The following is a 19,103-nucleotide window of genomic DNA, read 5'->3' on the forward strand; positions in this document are numbered from 1 at the left end:
GGAGCAGGAAAGCCCCTCTGGTGAGGGTCCCCCCCTGCCCAGGAAGCGGCTGGCAGAAAGCGACGGGGCGGGAGGGCAAGGAGCAAAAGTTAGGTCCGCGCTCTGGAGGCTGCAGCCCGGGGCTCAGCACACAGGGCGGAGCCTCGGAGCACAGTCCCCTGGGGTCCCGGGCCGCATTCCTCTGAGGTCTGCAAAGGCCACCGCTTAAAGGCGCGGAGGAGCAGCTGGGAACGAGAACAAAGCGGCCGGGCCCCCCTCGGAGGAAGGAAGGAGCGAGCCCCAGGAAACAGCCGATAGCGCTAAGCTCAGCTTGTTTTTTTCCTCTGCTCAACAGTTCTCCTGCCACGGCAAACAAAAGATGTACATTCTGATTCCCTCTTCTGTTTGGATTGTGCTGTCGAGTGGATCTGGTTTGTGATGAACTGGGGGAAGAGGCATCCGCGGGCGGTTTCTTGCTCCGCTGGCCAGTTTGCTGGGCCCTCGGGAAACGCAGAAACAGCTTCCTTGACCGCGTCTTTCTCCCCGCGCGGCTCAGTAAATCCAGCCTGGCCTGGCCACACCAAGGGCACCCGGATACAGGCATTTCTTTTAATGATGGAATTTAAGGTTGCCAACTTTTCAGGTTCACTGGGACCTGGAAGTGACCTTGACCTTGAAGGACCTGCACATACACACGCAAGCACGTGCGGGGACACGCACACTTCTTAATGGACGGGTAAAATTAGTCAGATGAGAACTATGCCCTCTCAGCCCCCCACTGAAAGGTCACTCCCTGTTCTCATCACTGCGGATGAGATCACAGTTCGCTCCTGCCCAGAGCCACACTGGGCTACTCAATGTGCAGACCCCGCCCCGCCTGGGCCCTGCCACTTAGCTCCCATGGGCCCAGGGGTGAGAGTGACAACAACTGCAGGGTCAGTGGAAGCCAGCATCCAACAGCAAGAGCAAGGCAGGGGGTGTCCGCACAGGTCCCCACAAGCTGGCTCTGATCCTGATCCCAGCTTGGGGTGTCCACCTTCCTCAAAGTCTGGACACCTGTAGGTGACAGGTGGCCCTGATGGGAGTAAGCAACCCACGTGTGATGACAGTGGTAGATGGACTTCTTGCTGGCCACCAGCGGGGAGGGGTTTGGACCCCATCTGGCTTCCTGATGCTTGATGCCCTGAATGCTGGGCATACTTTGTTTTGCCTGACCAGGTGCTGACGGAGTGGACTCACCAAAGGGCACTATAGAACCAAAGCAAATCAAAATGAAGCAAAAAAAAAAAAAAAGTTAAACTATACACAAAAACCTCCACTGAGTTCTGTGGCTGCTGGCACTTGGGTGATCCCTACGGCCCTGGCGACGGCAGTTCTTGGTCTCACGGACTGAAAGAGATTGTTTTGATGCCACAGAGACTGATGTGCGGGGGCCCTTTGTAACTGCAGGAGTTAAACTGAGCCACGAGAGGTCAGCGTGGTTAGACCTTGCCCCATGCTGCTTGGCCCGTTGCCTCCTCGCACCCCACTCTGAGGAGGCCGTTCACATGCAGAAGACAAATGGCCTGGAGGGCAGGCAATTCATTTTTTCAGCTGGAGGCTGCGATGGAATTTGGGTGCTTAGACTCTGGCGTCTGCTGCTAATCCCATTCTTCTCCTCTGTGAAACACCTCCACTCTCCAAGGAGGCGGTGCCCCTCAGAATTCCATCACTGGTATTTTCTGTCTTTAGGGCCAAGAGGTAGAGAGAGTCCTGATCATTATTTGGAATGAATCTGAGGTTACCCTGCATGCTATTAGCGCTCTCTCCATGATTCCAAGGGGCTATCGTGCTGTAAAGACGGCCGGCGATTCTTCACTTGTTTCCTGGGGGTGGGAGCAAGTTGGTCCCAGCATGGCTCAGGGTCTGGTCCCCACCAACCAGCAACCTCCGTGGTGTGGAGCAGCCCCCAGCCAGCTTGACTGAGCAGTGATGCAGGCGAAGAACAGAGAACTTGTTGGGAAAAGAAGAGAAGCAGCTTAAGCAAGAATGGACCAAGATGAGGACTTAGTACCTGGCAGATGGGGAGAGGGAAGGGGAATACTCTCGACGGAGAAAAGAAATCCTGAAGGGAACTTGGAAGGATAAGAAAAAGCTACCTCGCCTGTTTCCACAGAAGCAGTGTAATGTAGTGGTTCACAGTGCAAGCCTGTGCGTGAATCTTGGGTGGGTAACCTTAGGCAGGATTTAACCTCTCTGTGGTTTAGTTTGCTAATCTGCAAAATGGAGGATAAAATAGTCTCTATCTCATAGGTTTATCATGAAGATTAAACAAGAAGTTCACGTTAAGCACTTGACAAAATATTTAGCATGTAATAAACACTCAATAAGTATTGCCCATTATTATTTCCAATTTTTCTCCCGGTGTGTGTCTCACAATCCTTTGTTCAGGACTGGCATACGCTGTCCACTTTTACCCTACACCTTCTACTGAGCGACTGATATTTATCCAGTGTCCTGATGAGCGATTTTAATCCTTGAAGTCACTCGCCTCTGAAATCTGCTCACTGGAAACTTGCCACACACGGAGCAAGCTCACAATAAATGTGGCTGAGTAGAACGTACCCATCACCACCGTCTGAAATGCAGTTGGATGTTGTTTATAGTCTTTCATGCCTTTCCCACCCCAGCTCAAGAGACTGAGCCAGTGAGAAGCCTGACCCAGGAACATAGAGCCCAACTCAGAGTAGTAGAGGATGAAATACTACATACAGGGAGACCCTCAGCCCCTTTCCCATCTCCGCTCCCACAGTGAGGGCAAGCAGGCTAACACCTCTCAGGTGGGATATTGGAGGATCTCCCTCTGGGGAAACTGAGCAGCCTAACACAGAAGGTCTACAGATACAGGTAGGGTCCCCAGTGACATGGCCTGGCATAATCACCCTACAGTGAAGCCCATCAGTTGACAAGCTTCTTGTCAGCTTTTTGGTGTCACACTCTTAAATACAAACAAAGAGTCAGAGATCACTTGTCATTTGAAAAAACCCTCCAAAATGAAAGACAATGCCAAAACAAACAGAAGAAAGAAATTGTAGGAAACAGGAACAATGCAGGGAGTAGAAAAGAACAATTTTTTTAAAACCTACAATTAATATCTTTTGAGATTTAAGGGAAGATACTGCATCCATGAAACAAGGACAGATGTTGTAAAACAAAGAACATTCAGAGACGAACAAGGACATTTGGAAATTAAAAATATATAAATATGTTTTCAGAACAACGTGGATAAATCTCAAAAACATTATGTTAAAAAAAAAGAAGTCAGACACAAAAGAGTTTCTACCATACAGTTCCATCTACGTGAAATCCAAGAGCAAACAAAACTAATATATGGTGACAGAAATCAGAAAGTGGTTGCCTGGGAAGAGGGGAGGAGAATGAACCAGAAGAGGCACAAAGGAAATGAATGGAAATGTTCTTTATCTTGTTTGGGTTGTATTTACATGGGTGTAGTCAATTATCAAACTTTACTGAACCAAAAGTATAAGCACATTATTCTGTGTTAATTATATGTTAATAAAAACATATTTGCAGAAATGAAAAGTTCAGTAGAAGTTTCTAGATCTAGCGATTTCCTGTAAGTTGATCTAGCTATCAACTTACAGGAAATACAAAGAATAGAGGAACATGTTTAATAACACCACAGGAATGCAGTCAGCAAAATCTGACTGGGAAACTCTGCAGTTTAACCAGTTTTCTTTTTTTCCAACAAAATGTTGCAGGGGGTGAGGAGAGAAAGAGGAAAAACTTATATAGTCACGAAGATTTAAGAGACATACCAATCAATCACACTGTGTGAACCTTATTTGGACCTAAATTTAAGCAAACTATTTAGGGGGCAAGTGTATAGGACAATTGGGAAAGTGTAAATATGTCCAGATATTTGATAATATTCAAGAATTATTGTTAAGTTTAAAGTGAGATAATGGTGTTTGCAGTGCTTTGTGTTTATTTGCTTGTTTTTTTAAGTGACCTTATCTTTTAGAGATTCATAGTGAAATACTTACAAATGATATCTAAGTTAGTGGCAGGAGTGGGAGGCATTGAGAGAGAGTAGGGACACAGGAAACAAGATTGGTCATGTGTCGATAATTGTTGAAGCTGGGTATAGAGTACACTGGGTTTATTATTCTAGTGTCTTTTCTTCTGTGTATGTGTGAAATTTCCCATTAATAATGTACTTTAAAAAAATAGAAGAGTTAGAAGAAAAATTGAGGAAGTCTCTCAGAAAAAAAAAAAAGAAAGAAAACAAAAGACAAAGAGACAGAAAATAGGAGCAAAAATAAGAAACACAAAGGATAAGTTCAGGATTTTAAAAAAGCGGGGGAGGGGAGAGAGAAGAAAGAAAATGAAAGGGAGAAAATGATCAAAGAAGTAATTTGAGAAAATTTCCCAATACTGACAGTCACTAGTTTCTGGATTGAGAGGCCAGCCAGTAGCCAGCACCAGGGATGAAAAATACCCCACAGCAAAGCTTATCACTGAAAAATTTCATGAAGTTGGTGTACTGGGCCACAAACCTCACACACCCTCTTACATCCTCTCTACGGCCTCCTTTTCTCTCTCTCTTGGGCAACACCCTGTTGGCACCACTTGTAGGCCAAGTTGCTCCTCCACTTTTAGAGCTGGGTGAAATATTATACAGTAGTATGATGTGGGACCTGGTTTTCCAGGCAACTGCTAAGGGTCTGGATGACATATCTGGAAATAGAGATAAGCTAGCTTTGGGATAATTCTTTTTTTTTTTTTTTTTTTTTTTGTGGTACGCGGGCTTCTCACTGCTGTGGCCTCTCCCGTTGCGGAGCACAGGCTCCGGATGCGCAGGCTCAGTGGCCATGGCGCATGGACCCAGCCGCTCCGCGGCATGTGGGATCCTCCCAAACCGGGGCACGAACCCGTGTCCCCTGCATCGGCAGGCGGACTCTCAACCACTGCGCCACCAGGGAAGCCCTGGGATAATTCTTTTTTATTTCATGCTTTAACAATTCTATTTTTTATTATTTTTTGTGATGTATAATCTCAATATATGATTAAACATTTACATGTCAGAGAATTCAAAATGACTTTTTTTTTTTTAATTGAAATATAGTTGTACAATAGTATATGTTATAGGTGTACAGTATAGTGATTCACAATTTTTAAAGGTCATACTCCATTTATAGTTATTATAAAATATTGGCTATATTCCCTGTGTTGTACAATATATCCTTGTAGCTTGGTTTATACCTATTAGTTTGTACCTCTTTTTTTTTTTTTTGCAGTATGCGGGCCTCTCACTGTTGTGGCCTCTCCCGTTGCGGAGCACAGGCTCCGGACGCGCAGGCTCAGCGGCCATGGCTCATGGGCCCAGCCGCTCCGCGGCATGTGGGATCTTCCCGGACCGGGGCACGAACCCGTGTCCCCTGCATCGGCAGGCGGACTCTCAACCACCGCGCCACCAGGGAAGCCCTAGTTTGTACCTCTTAAAGCCCTACCCCTGTATTGCCCCTCCCCACTTCCCTGTCCCCACTGGTAACCACTGGTTTGTTCTCTGTATCTGTGAGTCTGCTTCTTTTTTGTTATATTCACTAGTTTGTTGTATTTTTTAGATTCCACGTATAAGTGATATCATATGGGGTTAACTATTGACTAATGGAAGCAGGAGATGGGAGGGAGCTGGGCTGATAGATGCCCCTCCTCTGCTCTGCCCTGTGGTTCTTCCTTGTGACTCTTGCAGAAGAGTTTCATGTGCCTGATGAACTAGCAGCCAGTGTGGTAACGTCTGGCATCACATCCCCCCACCGCTTACTCCTTTTTTCCCTGTGCATTCTATTATGAAAACTTTCAGACATACAGGGAAGTTGAAGGAATTCACAGCGAGTACACCCATGACCTAGAGTTTACCTTTGACATTTTAAACAGCTTTATTGAGATATAATTTAAATACCATAAAATTGACCCATTTACAGTGTACAGTTCAATGGTTTCTAGTATATTCACAGAGATATACAAACATTATCACAATTTTAGAATAGTTTCTGCACCCCCAAAAGAAACCCCCTACCCATTAACAATCACTCCCATTCCCCTTCTCCCAACCCTAAACAACCACTAAAGTTGGTTGCATGCAATTTTAGATATTGCTTTTCAGTGGAATCCTACAGTAAGTGGTCTTTGGTGACTGGCTTCTTTCACTTAGCATAATGTTTTCAGGGTTCATCCATGTCATAACGTGTCAATACTTCATTCTTTTTTATAGCTGAACTATATTCCATTGTGCATTAACATTTTATTAGACTTGCTTTATCACATGTCCATCCGTCTATCCATCCCTCTGTTGATCCATTAATCCATCTTACATCGTTCATGTATTTCCCCCATTTTGTTGTTGTTGTTGTTGTTGAGCACACAAAATGGTTTATTCTGAGTCATTCAGGGTGAGGTTACATAAGATAATAAGAGCAATGATGAAAATTTTGCAGTGTTTTTTGTTAAACGTGTGCTTTGACCTTCACATTTTTAATACCATGCTCTCTGACATAAGAAATTTATAAATATATATCTTATTTTCTGGCCTAGTTAACTTTATGTTTCCTCTGATAAATATTACTTTTTTCCTTTCCAAAGTACTTAAAATTAGAGAATGAGCTTTTAAAAATGAGATATTTAAAAAATGAGTGTGTATTTCTTACATGAAAACTAAACATTATGAAAGACTTACTTTAAGTTTTACTCATGTTCTCACTGGATATTTCCCCCATTTTTTAAGCTTTTTCCCAACCGTCAGTGCCTTCACCTTGCACACCTCTCAAGTAAAGCTCATATCACATTATCACATGGCCACCCTCGGTGCAACATGTGAGGCTGGGAGATGGAGTGCTTAGCCTTCTGGCTCTATAGTAAAGGGACAAAGGGAAAAGGGAGCCTGGGAATGGACTTTCGCTACCTTGGCAGACAGTGTTTCTCAATTTCATCTACATCTCCCCCTCCAGTCTCGCCTCCCACCATTGCATCCCACAGAGCTTATACTCCAGAAATGCCAAATGACTTAAAGTTCCCCGAGCACCCCACATTTTTCTGGACTCCATCTCTTGCACATGTCCATTACCTGGACAGCCTTCTCTTTGTGACAGGTTCTTCCCTCATAATTCAGCTCGGCTGTCACTTTTCAGTGAAGTATCCCCAACACACACATAGACACACACACACACACACACACTCTGGCCTCCGTATGTTTGTTTTCCACTCCCATTAAGGCATTTACCCTCCTTTGGCTCACAGGCCCAGCTGCTCTGCAGCATGTGGGATCCTCCCGGACCGGGGCACGAACCCGCGTCCCCTGCCTCGACAGGCGGACTCTCAACCACTGCGCCACCAGGGAAGCCCTGAATTAACCTTTTGACCTGTCTCCACCAGCCTATAAATCCTCAAGGTCAGGGGCCAGGCCTAGTATGTTTTGGTATCCCTAGAAATCACTGCAGGGTGTGGCTTAACAAGTATTTGTTGGATAGTGAATGGAAAACATCTAGTTATCATCTTCACTATTGTTTACGTAAGAAACATTTTTTTGAGCATGCAGCAAGGGAGGCTCGGGGGTAAATACCCATTTTGATACAAAGATGAGTAAGACTGTATCCTGGGCCTCAGAGGAGCCTACAGTACCCTTTTGTTTTGGCAGACGTAACACTGAACAAGATGCCAGGACAACAGATGTAAATTGTTGTCCCAGGCCAACCGAAACATATGGTCACCCAAATTACATACACACTTCTCCAAAAACAGTAGTGCCATGCTGACTCATGCCCAGCCTGTCAGACCCAGGTCGCTTCCACAATTTTCTTGCTCAAGCCAATTAGTCCTCATTAGTGCTTAGGTCATTTATGCTTTTCATTGTTGTTATCCATGTAAAAATCATCCATGAAATTTAATATTCCTAAGGTATTACATATATTGTGTACATTAAAAACATATATTAACCAACTAGACAGAAAAAAAAATCACCCAGTAAACAACTAAAAATACTTTCCAACCTTTTTTGATGTACTGAATTCACATTTATAATCAGTATGCGAAACCCATTACATATATGCACTTCTTGGTATTAACACTAGACTCTAGTCTTTTTTTTTTTTTTTTTTTTTTTTGTGGTCGCATGGAGGGCACGTGGGCATGCCCCCTGCAGTAGGAGTACAGAGTCTTAACCACTGGACTGCCAGGGAAGTCTGGTCTATTGTCTTTATTGAAAGGCATTGGGTGTTTCCAGCTTGCAACCATTATGAATAATGACACTACGAACATCGCGATGTGGATTCCTTCTGAATCAATTCTTTGAGCTACTTGCTCCAAAGTCAAGTGACCTGGTTGAAGAACAGGAACAGTTGATACATCTCATTTTCTATGCTTTGTGTCTTACTGCTGTCCTAAAAATCTGAGTCAAATTACAGAGCACATCTGTTTCTCACAACTCTGCCAATAATTTATGTTCTCATTTTTATGTAAATATTAATAGAAGCTTATTGTCATTTTAGGGTGTTCTTTGCATTTTTAAGTGCTGCAAAGGTTATACATTATACTTTAATCAAAAGCAGCTTAGTTTTTATGAAAACATATTATAATGTAAGTATATACTTTATAATTACAAGGTATGTTGCAGGTATTCATTAAATATTTGTTGAATGAATGAACGTATTGAAATTATACTCAGTTACAAAGAGACAGATGCTGCATGATTCCACTTATATGAGGTACCTAGAATAGTCAGATTCATAGAGACAGAAAGTAGAATGGCGGTTGCCAGGGCCTGGGGAGTTGGGGTAATGGGGAATTGTTTTTTGGGGGTTTTTTGGGTTTTTTTGTTTTGCTTTGTTTTGTTTGGCTGTGTTGGGTCTTCGTTGCTTCACGCGGGCTTTCTCTAGTTGCGGCGAGCGGGGGCTACTCTTTGTTGCAGTGCTCAGGCTTCTCACTGTGGTGGCTTCTCTTGTTGCAGAGCACAGGCTCTAGGCGTGCGGGCTTCAGTAGTTGTGGCTCGTGGGCTCTAGAGCGCAGGCTCAGTAGTTGTGGCGCACAGGCTTATTTGCTCCACGGCATGTGGGATCTTCCCGGACCAGCGCTCGAACCCGTGTCCCCTGCATTGGCAGGTGGATTCTTAACCACTGCACCACCAGGGAAGCCCAATGGGGAATTGTTTAATGGGTATAGAGTTTCAGCTTTTAAAGATGAAGAGTTCTGGAGATTCATTGCACAACATAAATGTACTTAATACTCTTTAACTAAACACTTAAAATGGTAAGATGGTAAATTGTATGCTATGTGTATTTAAATATATATATATATACACATTAACCCAATGGTCATTTGGTATATATTGTCAGTAGAAGTGTGCCTACAATATATAGTCTTGCATGTTAAATGAAGTTTCATGTGTGGAACTTTATGGATTAAAATTTCTGTATTAAATTTTCAGTGCAGAGACAAACAGGCAAAGATGGTTGATATATTAGTATCATTACATAGCAAATAGAGTAAAAAAACATAGACTAGATAATATTATGTGAACGTCCAATATTAGCAATAAAGAACTCCACTTAAAAAAAATCATGGGGCTTCCCTGGTGGCGCAGTGGTTGAGAGTCCGCCTGCCAATGCAGGGGACACGGGTTCGTGCCCCGGTCCGGGAAGATCCCACATGCCGCAGAGTGGCTGGACCCGTGAGCCATGGCCGCTGAGCCTGCGCGTCCGGAGCCTGTGCTCCGCAACGGGAGAGGCCGCAACAGTGAGAGGCCCACGTACGGCAAAAAAAAAAAAAAAAAAAAAAAAAAATCATGCATCTAATTTTCTATTATCTGTGAATAAAAAGCAGAAGCAGAATTTAGGGGATCTTAGAGACAGCCGCGTGAACTTTTTACCTTAAAGATGAGGTGAGGGAACTAAGAGAGTCTAGGTGGTTTTCCCACTTCAAGATCAGCCGTATCTGTCTCTTTCATAATGTACTCCAACCAAATCCTCTTTATGTCTCTCATTGGCCAGAATGGATTACATGGCTTGCCCTGACTGCACCAGAGGCTGCTGGGAAAGCAGGGAATAGAATAGGTTAGACACATCGCCACTCCAAGTAAATTAGGGTTCCCTCAACAAGGAAAGAAAAGGAGAAAGGGTATTGAGTAGGCTGTCAGCAGTGTCTGTTCAATTCACATTAGTGTTTTTGTTTTGTTTTGTTTTTGTTTGGGGCATTACAGGCTGGAACCAATGGTTGTATGGCTCCTGAAATCCTAATGGAAAAAGCGAGTTATGCCTATCCTGTGGACTGGTTTGCAATGGGATGCAGTATTTATGAAATGGTTGCTGGACGAACACCATTCAAAGATTACAAGGAAAAAGTCAGTAAAGAGGATTTAAAGCAAAGAACACTGAAAGAGGAAGTCAGATTCCAACACGATAACTTTACAGAGGAAGCAAAAGACATTTGCAGACTCTTCTTGGCTAAGACACCAGAGCAACGCTTAGGAAGCAGGTAACTATCATATAAAGACATGATTAGTGATGTCAGCATTTCCACAGGGATTTGGAGAATACTTTGGATTAATGACAAAGGCTTGGGATTAAGTAGTAGTAGTATTTTCCCGTTATTATTTGTATATTATGTGGTTAAGTATTTTCAACACTTTCAAACACTATGAACACTTGATATGGAACAATCTCCAAGATGTATTTTTTTTTAAGTAAATACTGCAGTTTTTAAATTTTATTTAATTTATTTATTTATTTATTTATTTATTTTTGGCTGTGTTGGGTCTTCATTGCTGCACACAGGTTTTCTCTAGTTGCAACGAGCGGGGGCTACTCTTTGTTGCCGTGCACCGGCTTCACATTGTGGTGGCTTCTCCTGTTGCCGAGCATGGGCTCTAGGCATGCGGGCTTCAGTAGTTGTGGCATGTGGGCTCAGTAGTTGTGGCACATGGGCTTAGCTGCTCAGCAGCATGTGGGATCTTCCCAGACCAGGGCTTGAACCCGTGTCCCCTGCATTGGCAGGTGGATTCTTAACCACTGTGCTACCAGGGAAGTCCTCCAAGATGTATTTTCAAGTGAAAGATTCTGCCCCTTTTAAACATCTCTGTAAAATATCATTAATCAGTCAACAAATATTTATTAAGTACATATGATGTTGCCAGCTATGTTAAGTACAGTTGAAATTAGTTTTGAGGAAAGTCAAGTTTTATTGCGTACAAAGGAATAATAAGATCAAGATATTTTAGAAGAAAAAAATAAGAAAACCTGACCTATGAAAAGACCCTTGGCAGTGAGTAACTGTGTCATGTAAGGAGAAAACCAAGGGTTTTCAAGTCACAGACATAGACTCACATCCCAGCTTGGCTACATACTGATCATTTTACCCCCAAGCAACTGAGTTACTTTCTTGGAGTCTCAATATCCTCATATATAAAATGGGGTTTTTTGTGGGTGTGATCGTTAATTTTATGTCTTAACTTGACTAGGCCACAGTACTCAGATATTTGATCAAACACTATTCTAGATGTTTCTGTGCAGGTATTTTTTAGGTAAGATTAACATATAAATGAGTAGGTTTTGAGTACAGCAGGTTACTCTTCATTATGTGGATGAGCCTCATGTGATTTGTTGAAGGCCTTAATAGAAAAGGACTGACCTCCCTGGGAGAAGGACTTCTGCCAGCAAACCACCTTTGAACTTGAACTGTGACTCTTCCCTGACTCTCCAGCCACACAGCCTACCTTGCAGAATTTGAACTTGCCAGACCTCCACAATTGCCTGAGCCAGTTCCTTAAAATAAACTCTCTCTCTCTCTCTCTCTCTCTCTCTTACATACACACGTACTGGGGGGAGAGGAAAGAACTTTTCTTCTACCCGCTTAGGTTTAGAAACGGAAGCCTGAAAATTAAACTGCCAAAAGACGATTAGCAAGAGAAAAGACAGATTTTTATTTATGTACATACACAAGAGTTCACAAAAAAGTGTAACTAGGTGGCAGTTAGAATTGAGGGCTTATATTCCATTTAATAGGGAAAGGGGTTGGGGAGAAGGTCACTTACAGGAAAACAAATGACTTCTTTGAAATAGTGGGGTAAGGGCACTCATGAGAGAACAGTTGACTTTTAGGAAAGATAAATGGCCCTTAGAAGAATAGATGGGAGATATGATAGCTTTGTGGCAATGTCTATTTAGGTGTGGTGCTGAGTTCTGTCACTGGTGATAAGAGTCAATCTTTCCTGCTTCCAAAACTCCTGAAATTCCCGGGGAGAAGATTTATGAGTTGAGTTTTTTTCCAAGGCTCTGCTTATCTTAAAGGCAGACAAGGGGAGTTCAAAACCTGCATCTGTTGACTCTCAAATAACTTCAGCTCAAAATAATTTTTATGCCACTGTTGTGCATTCTGGACCCTTCAGCGCCCTTTTGGTTCTGTTTCTCTAAAGAACCCTAACTAATTCAGTGGGATATTTTGAGGTTTAGATATAATGCTTGCAAAGTTAGATATAACATAGGTTAGGAATCATTCAATGTGATAGCAATTATTATTAATTAGTTCTAAGGGTGATATCAGATAATTTTTTTTTTTTTCAGTACGCGGGCCTCTCACTGTTGTGGCCTCTCCCGTTGCGGAGCACAGGCTCCAGACGCGCAGGCTCAGTGGCCATGGCTCACGGGCCCAGCCACTCCACGGCATGTGGGATCCTCCCGGACCAGGGCACGAACCCGTGTCCCCTGCATCGGCAGGCAGACTCTCAACCACTGCGCCACCAGGGAAGCCCTCTGATAATATTTTGACTAAACTACGAGCTCGTGTGTCTTAGATTACTTGGACTGAATTTTCAAAATCTAAAAATACATACAAAAAGAAAGTTACAACCATAAAGTAATATGACTGATTTTTAATATTACACCAAAACTTAGAGAGCCAAATTACTCTAAATCTTCTGAGTAGTTGTGAGTGGAGGCTCTAGAACAGGGCTGCCTTAGCTCACAGCGTTTACGTATGGAGGCAAACTTTTTATTTTTGATCTGATTTTTTAAAATAGCGAAACAAAATTCATTTGTAATGACTTTCAAAGCATTTCAAAGATAACCAAACTAACAAATGAGTATTTTGAAATGAGATGGAACTCTTCACTGATGTGAAAGTAAAATGTGGAAGTGATTTTCCTGTGTAGATTCCAACATTGTATTAGTGTGGTCAAAATAGGCCATGTTGTGATCACAAGCAAATCCCAAAGTCTCAGCGGCTTAAAACGAAAGGATTATTTCTCATTCACAGGAAGTCCTTTATGGGTCCAAGGGTTCTCCAGGTATCTCCCTTCTGAATGGTGACTCAGAGCTTCAGGCTGCTTCCACCTTTCAGCCCCACTGGAACTGGTGGTTTCATCCAGTGGTGGTTTCGGTTGCTGTGGCAACAAGAGAGCATGCAGAGAGCCTGGGGAGCTTTGTCCTGCCTCAGACCCACTTTACAGGTCATTTCAGATACACTTCTGTCAGACAGAATGAGTCCTCGGGCCCTGCCTAAGGGCAAGGGAGCTGACTAGTGCTGCTTTCTGTCTGTCCAGGAAGGAGAGGAGAGCTGGATATGGTGAACACAGACCGTCTCTACCATCTTGGCTCTCAAGCCCATGCGGGGGGAATCAGAGGATGTACCAACAGTGGCCAAGGCAGTGAAAGAAGCGAACAGTCTCTTTAGATGACTTCCCTGAAGGGAACACGACCCACTTGGTGTCTTTGAATAAAAACCTATCTCAGTACTTTAGAAGCCCACTTTGAATCTGTAAAATGAAACATTGACTAACTTCTTCAGGAAAACGCCACCTTAAAGCACTAGATCATGGCCTGAAGCTGCTCTGTCAAGCAAAACCTTTTTTAAAAGCATTTGTTGGGCTTCCCTGGTGGCGCAGTGGTTGAGGGTCCGCCTGCCGATGCAGGGGACACGGGTTCGTGCCCCGGTCCGGGAGGATCCCACGTGCCGCGGAGCGGCTGGGCCCGTGAGCCATGGCCGCTGAGCCTGCGCATCCGGAGCCTGTGCTCGGCAACGGGAGAGGCCACAGCAGTGAGAGGCCCGCGTACCGCAAAAAAAAAACCCAAAACATTTGTTGTTGTGACTGTTTTGTATAAAAACTGTTTACAACATTAGGGAGAAAGCATATAAAAACCAGCTGTTCAGTGAAAGAGAAAACCTTCCAACGTTTTCATTTCAACTCTTTGTATTTTTTAAACATTCATTCAAATGAGATAATGTTTGAGTACTTTCGTGGGCATCCTCCAAAGCCGAGCAAATACCTAGACAATGTGTTACACAGCGGAGAGGTCAAGTGCCCCCTCCCTGTTGCATTCACGAGCATTTGAAAGAAAGAAAAAAACCCTTCTCCTTCCTTAGACATCACTGAAGGGAATCTCCTCTTGCCTTTATGGGTCTGTGAATTAATTTTGCAGAGAAGCCAGAAGCTTTTCTGATCATCTCACAGGGACTCCAGATGGGGTCAACTATGGTGTGTTCCAATAAAATGAAAGGTGAAGACTTAAGTATTTTGCAGGATTGATTCTGATCAGACAGTGCAGCCAAATAAGGGCAAATATCCATGCAAGTCTCTGACTTAAGTGCTTCTCGGGCCAATAGCCACTGTTCTTGTCAGACCAAACCCCACAGTGTGGTCCTCGTGTATGGGCAGCTGGTACCTTTCCTTCACTGACTGTTATTAGAAAATCCATTGTAATCTCTGTGTGGGGTTTGGTAACACAATAGCCCCTGTCAGTGCTCTGAAATATATTCAATAAGCAGGAGAAGTCTCCCTGCAGCTGCTGATTTGGCCCTTACAAAAGGTGCTGCCGGAGCCGGAGGAAGATGGCGGAAGAGTAAGACGCGGAGATCACCTTCCTCCCCACAGATACATCAGAAATTCATCTACACGTGGAACAACTCCAACAGAACACCTACTGAACGCTGACAGAAGACCTCAGACCCCCCAAAAGGCAAGAAACTCCCCACATACCTGGGTAGGTCAAAAGAAAAAAAGAATAAACAGAGACAATAGGATATGGACGGGACCTGCACCAGTGGGAGGGAGCCGTGAAGGAGGGAAGGTTTCTACACACTACAAGCCCCTTCGAGGGCGGAGACTGCAGGTGGCGGAGGGGGAAAGCTTCGGAGTAGCGGAGGAGAGCACAGCAACAGGGGTGTGGAGGGCAAAGCAGAGAGATTTTGGCACAGAGGATCGGTGCCCTCAGGCACACACCAGCCCGAGAGACTTGTCTGCTCGGCCGCCAGAGCGGGCGGGGCTGGGAGCTGAGGCTCGGGTATCGGCTTTCAGTCGGAGCGCAGGGAGAGGTCTGGGGCTGGCGGCAGGAAGAGACCCTGAAGGGGTTAGTGCTAGCCCGGAGGGAGTCCGGGGAAAGGGTCTGGAGCTACCGGAGAGGCAAGAGACTTTTTTCCCTTTTGTTGCCTGGTGCGCGAGGAGAGGGCATTCCCCTCCCTCCCCTCTGCCTGAGTGAGCCAGAGCCCCCGAATCAGCGGCTCCTTTAAACCCGTCCTGTCTGAGCGAAGAACGGACGCCCTCCGGCGACCTACGCGCAGAGGCGGGGCCAGGTCCAAGGCTGAGACCCGGGAGCTGTGAGAGCAGAGACAGGGAAATCTCTCTGTGCAGCCTCCGAGGCAGCGGATTAAAGCTCCACGGTCCATTTGATGTGCCCTGCGTCTGTGGAGTGCATGAATGGACAGCGAATCATCCCAAATTGAGGAAGTGGACCTTGAGGACAAGATTTAAGACTTTCCCCCCCTTTTTTTCCCTCTTTTTACAACGAATTATCTCAAATTAAGGAGGTGGACTTAGCAAGATTTCAGACTTTTCGCCCTTTTCCTCTTTTTACAACGAATTATCCCAAATCGAGGAGGTGGACTTGGAGAGCAAGATTTTTGATTTTTCCCCCTGCTCTCTTTTTGTGAATGTGTATGTGTAATCTTCTGTGTAAGATTCTCTCTGTATAGCTTTGCTTCCACCATATGTCCCAGGGTTCTTTCGGTCCGTGTTTTTTTTCAATAATTACTTTTTAATTTTAATAACGCTACTATATTTCATACTTTATTCTATTTTACTTTACCTGCTCTTTCTTTTTTTCCTCCCTTCCCTTCCTCCCTCCCTCCCTCCGCTCCTCCTTTCCTTCTTTCTTTTTCTTTCCTCCATCCCTCCCTCCCTCCCACCCTTCTTCTTTCCACTTTCTTTTTCTTTCCTTCCTCCCTCCCTCCCTCCCTCCTTTCTTTCTTTCTTTCTTTCCTTCCTCCCTCCCTCCCTCTCTTCTTCCATTCACTCTTCCTTTTGCTTTCATTCCTCCCTCCCTCCCTCCTTTCTTTCCGTTCTTTCCATCCTTCCTCCCTCCCTCCTTTCTTCCTTCCTTCCTTCCTTCCTTACTTCCCTTCTTCCTTTCTTTCAATCTCTCTTTCTTTCTTCTACGAATTATTTCTTTCTACTTTTTCTCACTGTTATTCTGAGCCGGGTGGATGAAAGGCTCTTGGTGCTGCAGCCAGGAGTTAGTGCTGTGCCTCTGAAGTGGGAGAGCCAACTTCAGGACACGGGTCCACAAGAGACCTCCCAGCTCCACATAATATCAAGCAGCGAAAATCTCCCAGGGATCTCCATCTCAACACCAGCACCCAGCTTCAGTCAACGACCAGCAAGCTAGAGTGCTGGTCACCCTATGCCAAGCAACTAGCAAGGCAGGAACACAACCCCACCCATTAGCAGAGAGGATACCTAAAAACATAATAAGGCCACAGGCACCCCAAAACACACCACCAGACGTGGACCTGTCCACCAGAAAGACAAGATCGAGCTTCAACCACCAGAACACAGGCATTAGTCCCCCCCACCAGGAAGCCTACACAACCTACTGTAACAACCTTAGCCACGGGGGACAGACACCAAAAACAACGGGAACTACGAATCTGCAGCCTGCAAAAAGGAGACCCCAAACACAGTAACATAAGCAAAATGAGAAAGCAGAAAAACACACAGCAGGTGAAGGAGCAAGATAAAAACCTACCAGACCTAACAAATGAAGAGGTAATAGGCAGTCTACCTGAAAAAGAATTCAGAATAATGATAGTAAAGCTGATCCAAGATTCTATTTCCCAGATCCAAAATCTTGGAAATAGAATAGACAATATGCAAGAAACAGTTAACAAGGACCTAGAAGAACTAAAGATGAATCAAGCATCAATTAAAAACACAATAAATGAAATGAAAAATACTCTAGATGGGATCAATAGCAGAATAACTGAGGCAGAAGAACGGATAAGTGAGGTGGAAGATAAAATAGTGGAAATAACTGATGCAGAGAAAAATAAAGAAAAAAGAATGAAAAGAACAGAGGACAGTCTCAGAGACCTCTGGGACAACATTAAACGCACCAACATTCGAATTATAGGGGTTCCAGAAGAAGAAGAGAAAAAGAAAGGGACTGAGAAAATATTTGAAGAGATTATAGTTGAAAACTTCCCTAATATGGGAAAGGAAATAGTTAATCAAGTCCAGGAGGCACAGAGAGTCCCATACAGAATAAATCCAAGAAGAAATACGCCAAGACACATATTAATCAAACTGTCAAAAATTAAACACAAAGAAATCATATTAAAAGCAGCAAGGGAAAAACAACAAATAACACACAAGGGAATCCCCATCAGGTTAACAGCTGATCTCTCAGCAGAAACTCTACAAGCCAGAAGGGAGTGGCAGGACATAATTAAAGTGATGAAGGAGAGAAACCTGCAACCAAGATTACTCTACCCAGCAAGGATCTCATTCAGATTTGATGGAGAAATTAAAACCTTTACAGACAAGCAAAAGCTGAGAGAGTTCAGCACCACCAAACCAGCTTTACAACAAATGCTAAAGGAACTTCTCTAGGCAAGAAACAGAACAGAAGGACTATACCTACAATAACGAACCCAAAGCCATTAAGGAAATGGGAATAGGAACATACATATCAATAATTACCTTAAATGTAAATGGACTAAATGCTCCCACCAAAAGACACAGAGTGGCTGAATGGATACAAAAACAAGACCCATATATATGCTGTCTACAAGAGACCCACTTCAGACCTAGAGACACATACAGACTGAAAGTAAGGGGATGGAAAAAGATATTCCATGCAAATGGAAATCAAAAGAAAGCTGGAGTAGCAATTCTTATATCAGACAAAATAGACTTTAAAATAAAGACTATTAGAAGAGACAAAGAAGGACACTACATAACGATAAAGGGATCGATCCAAGAAGAAGATATAACAATTGTAAATATTTATGCACCCAACATAGGAGCACCTCAATACATAAGGCAAATACTAACAGCCATAAAAGGGGAAATCGACAGTAACACAATCATAGTAGGGGACTTTAACACCCCACTTTCACCAATGGACAGATCATCCAAAATGAAAATAAATAAGGAAACACAAGCTTTAAATGATACATTAAACAAGATGGACTTAATTGATATTTATAGGACATTCCACCCAAAAACGACAGAATACACATTTTTCTCAAGTGCTCATGGAACATTCTCCAGGATAGATCATATCTTGGGTCACAAATCAAGCCTTGGTAAATTTAAGAAAATTGAAATTGTATCAAGTATCTTTTCCGACCACAATGCTATGAGACTAGACATCAATTACAGGAAAAGATCTGTAAAAAATACAAACACATGGAGGCTAAACAATACACTACTCAATAATGAAGTGATCACTGAAGAAATCAAAGAGGAAATTAAGAAATACTTAGAAACAAATGACAATGGAGACACGACGACCCAAAACCTATGGGACGCAGCAAAAGCAGTTCTAAGGGGGAAGTTTATAGCAATACAATCCCACCTTAAGAAACAGGAAACATTTCGAGTAAACAACCTGACCCTGCACCTAAAGCAATTAGAGAAAGAAGAACAAAAAACCCCCAAAGTTAGCAGAAGGAAAGAAATCATAAAGATCAGATCAGAAATAAATGAAAAAGAAATGAAGGAAACGATAGCAAAGATCAACCAAACTAAAAGCTGGTTCTTTGAGAAGATAAACAAAATTGACAAACCATTAGCCAGACTC

General features: G+C 43.6%; 1 protein-coding gene across 1 annotated transcript in view; it reads left to right on the plus strand.

Moving 5' to 3' along the window:
- The window catches only part of GRK7 (G protein-coupled receptor kinase 7), a gene marked incomplete at both ends in the record, with an annotated part of 42,955 nt that overhangs the window by 15,551 nt on the left and 8,301 nt on the right, over positions 1-19,103 (plus strand). The window contains 1 exon segment of the mRNA XM_079705424.1: positions 10,232-10,506. Within this exon segment, the coding sequence (XP_079561550.1) occupies positions 10,232-10,506 (275 nt within the window).

The sequence above is a fragment of the Hyperoodon ampullatus genome, assembly GCF_949752795.1.
Source record: "Hyperoodon ampullatus genome assembly, chromosome: 5".
Taxonomy (NCBI): Eukaryota; Metazoa; Chordata; class Mammalia; order Artiodactyla; family Ziphiidae; genus Hyperoodon; species Hyperoodon ampullatus.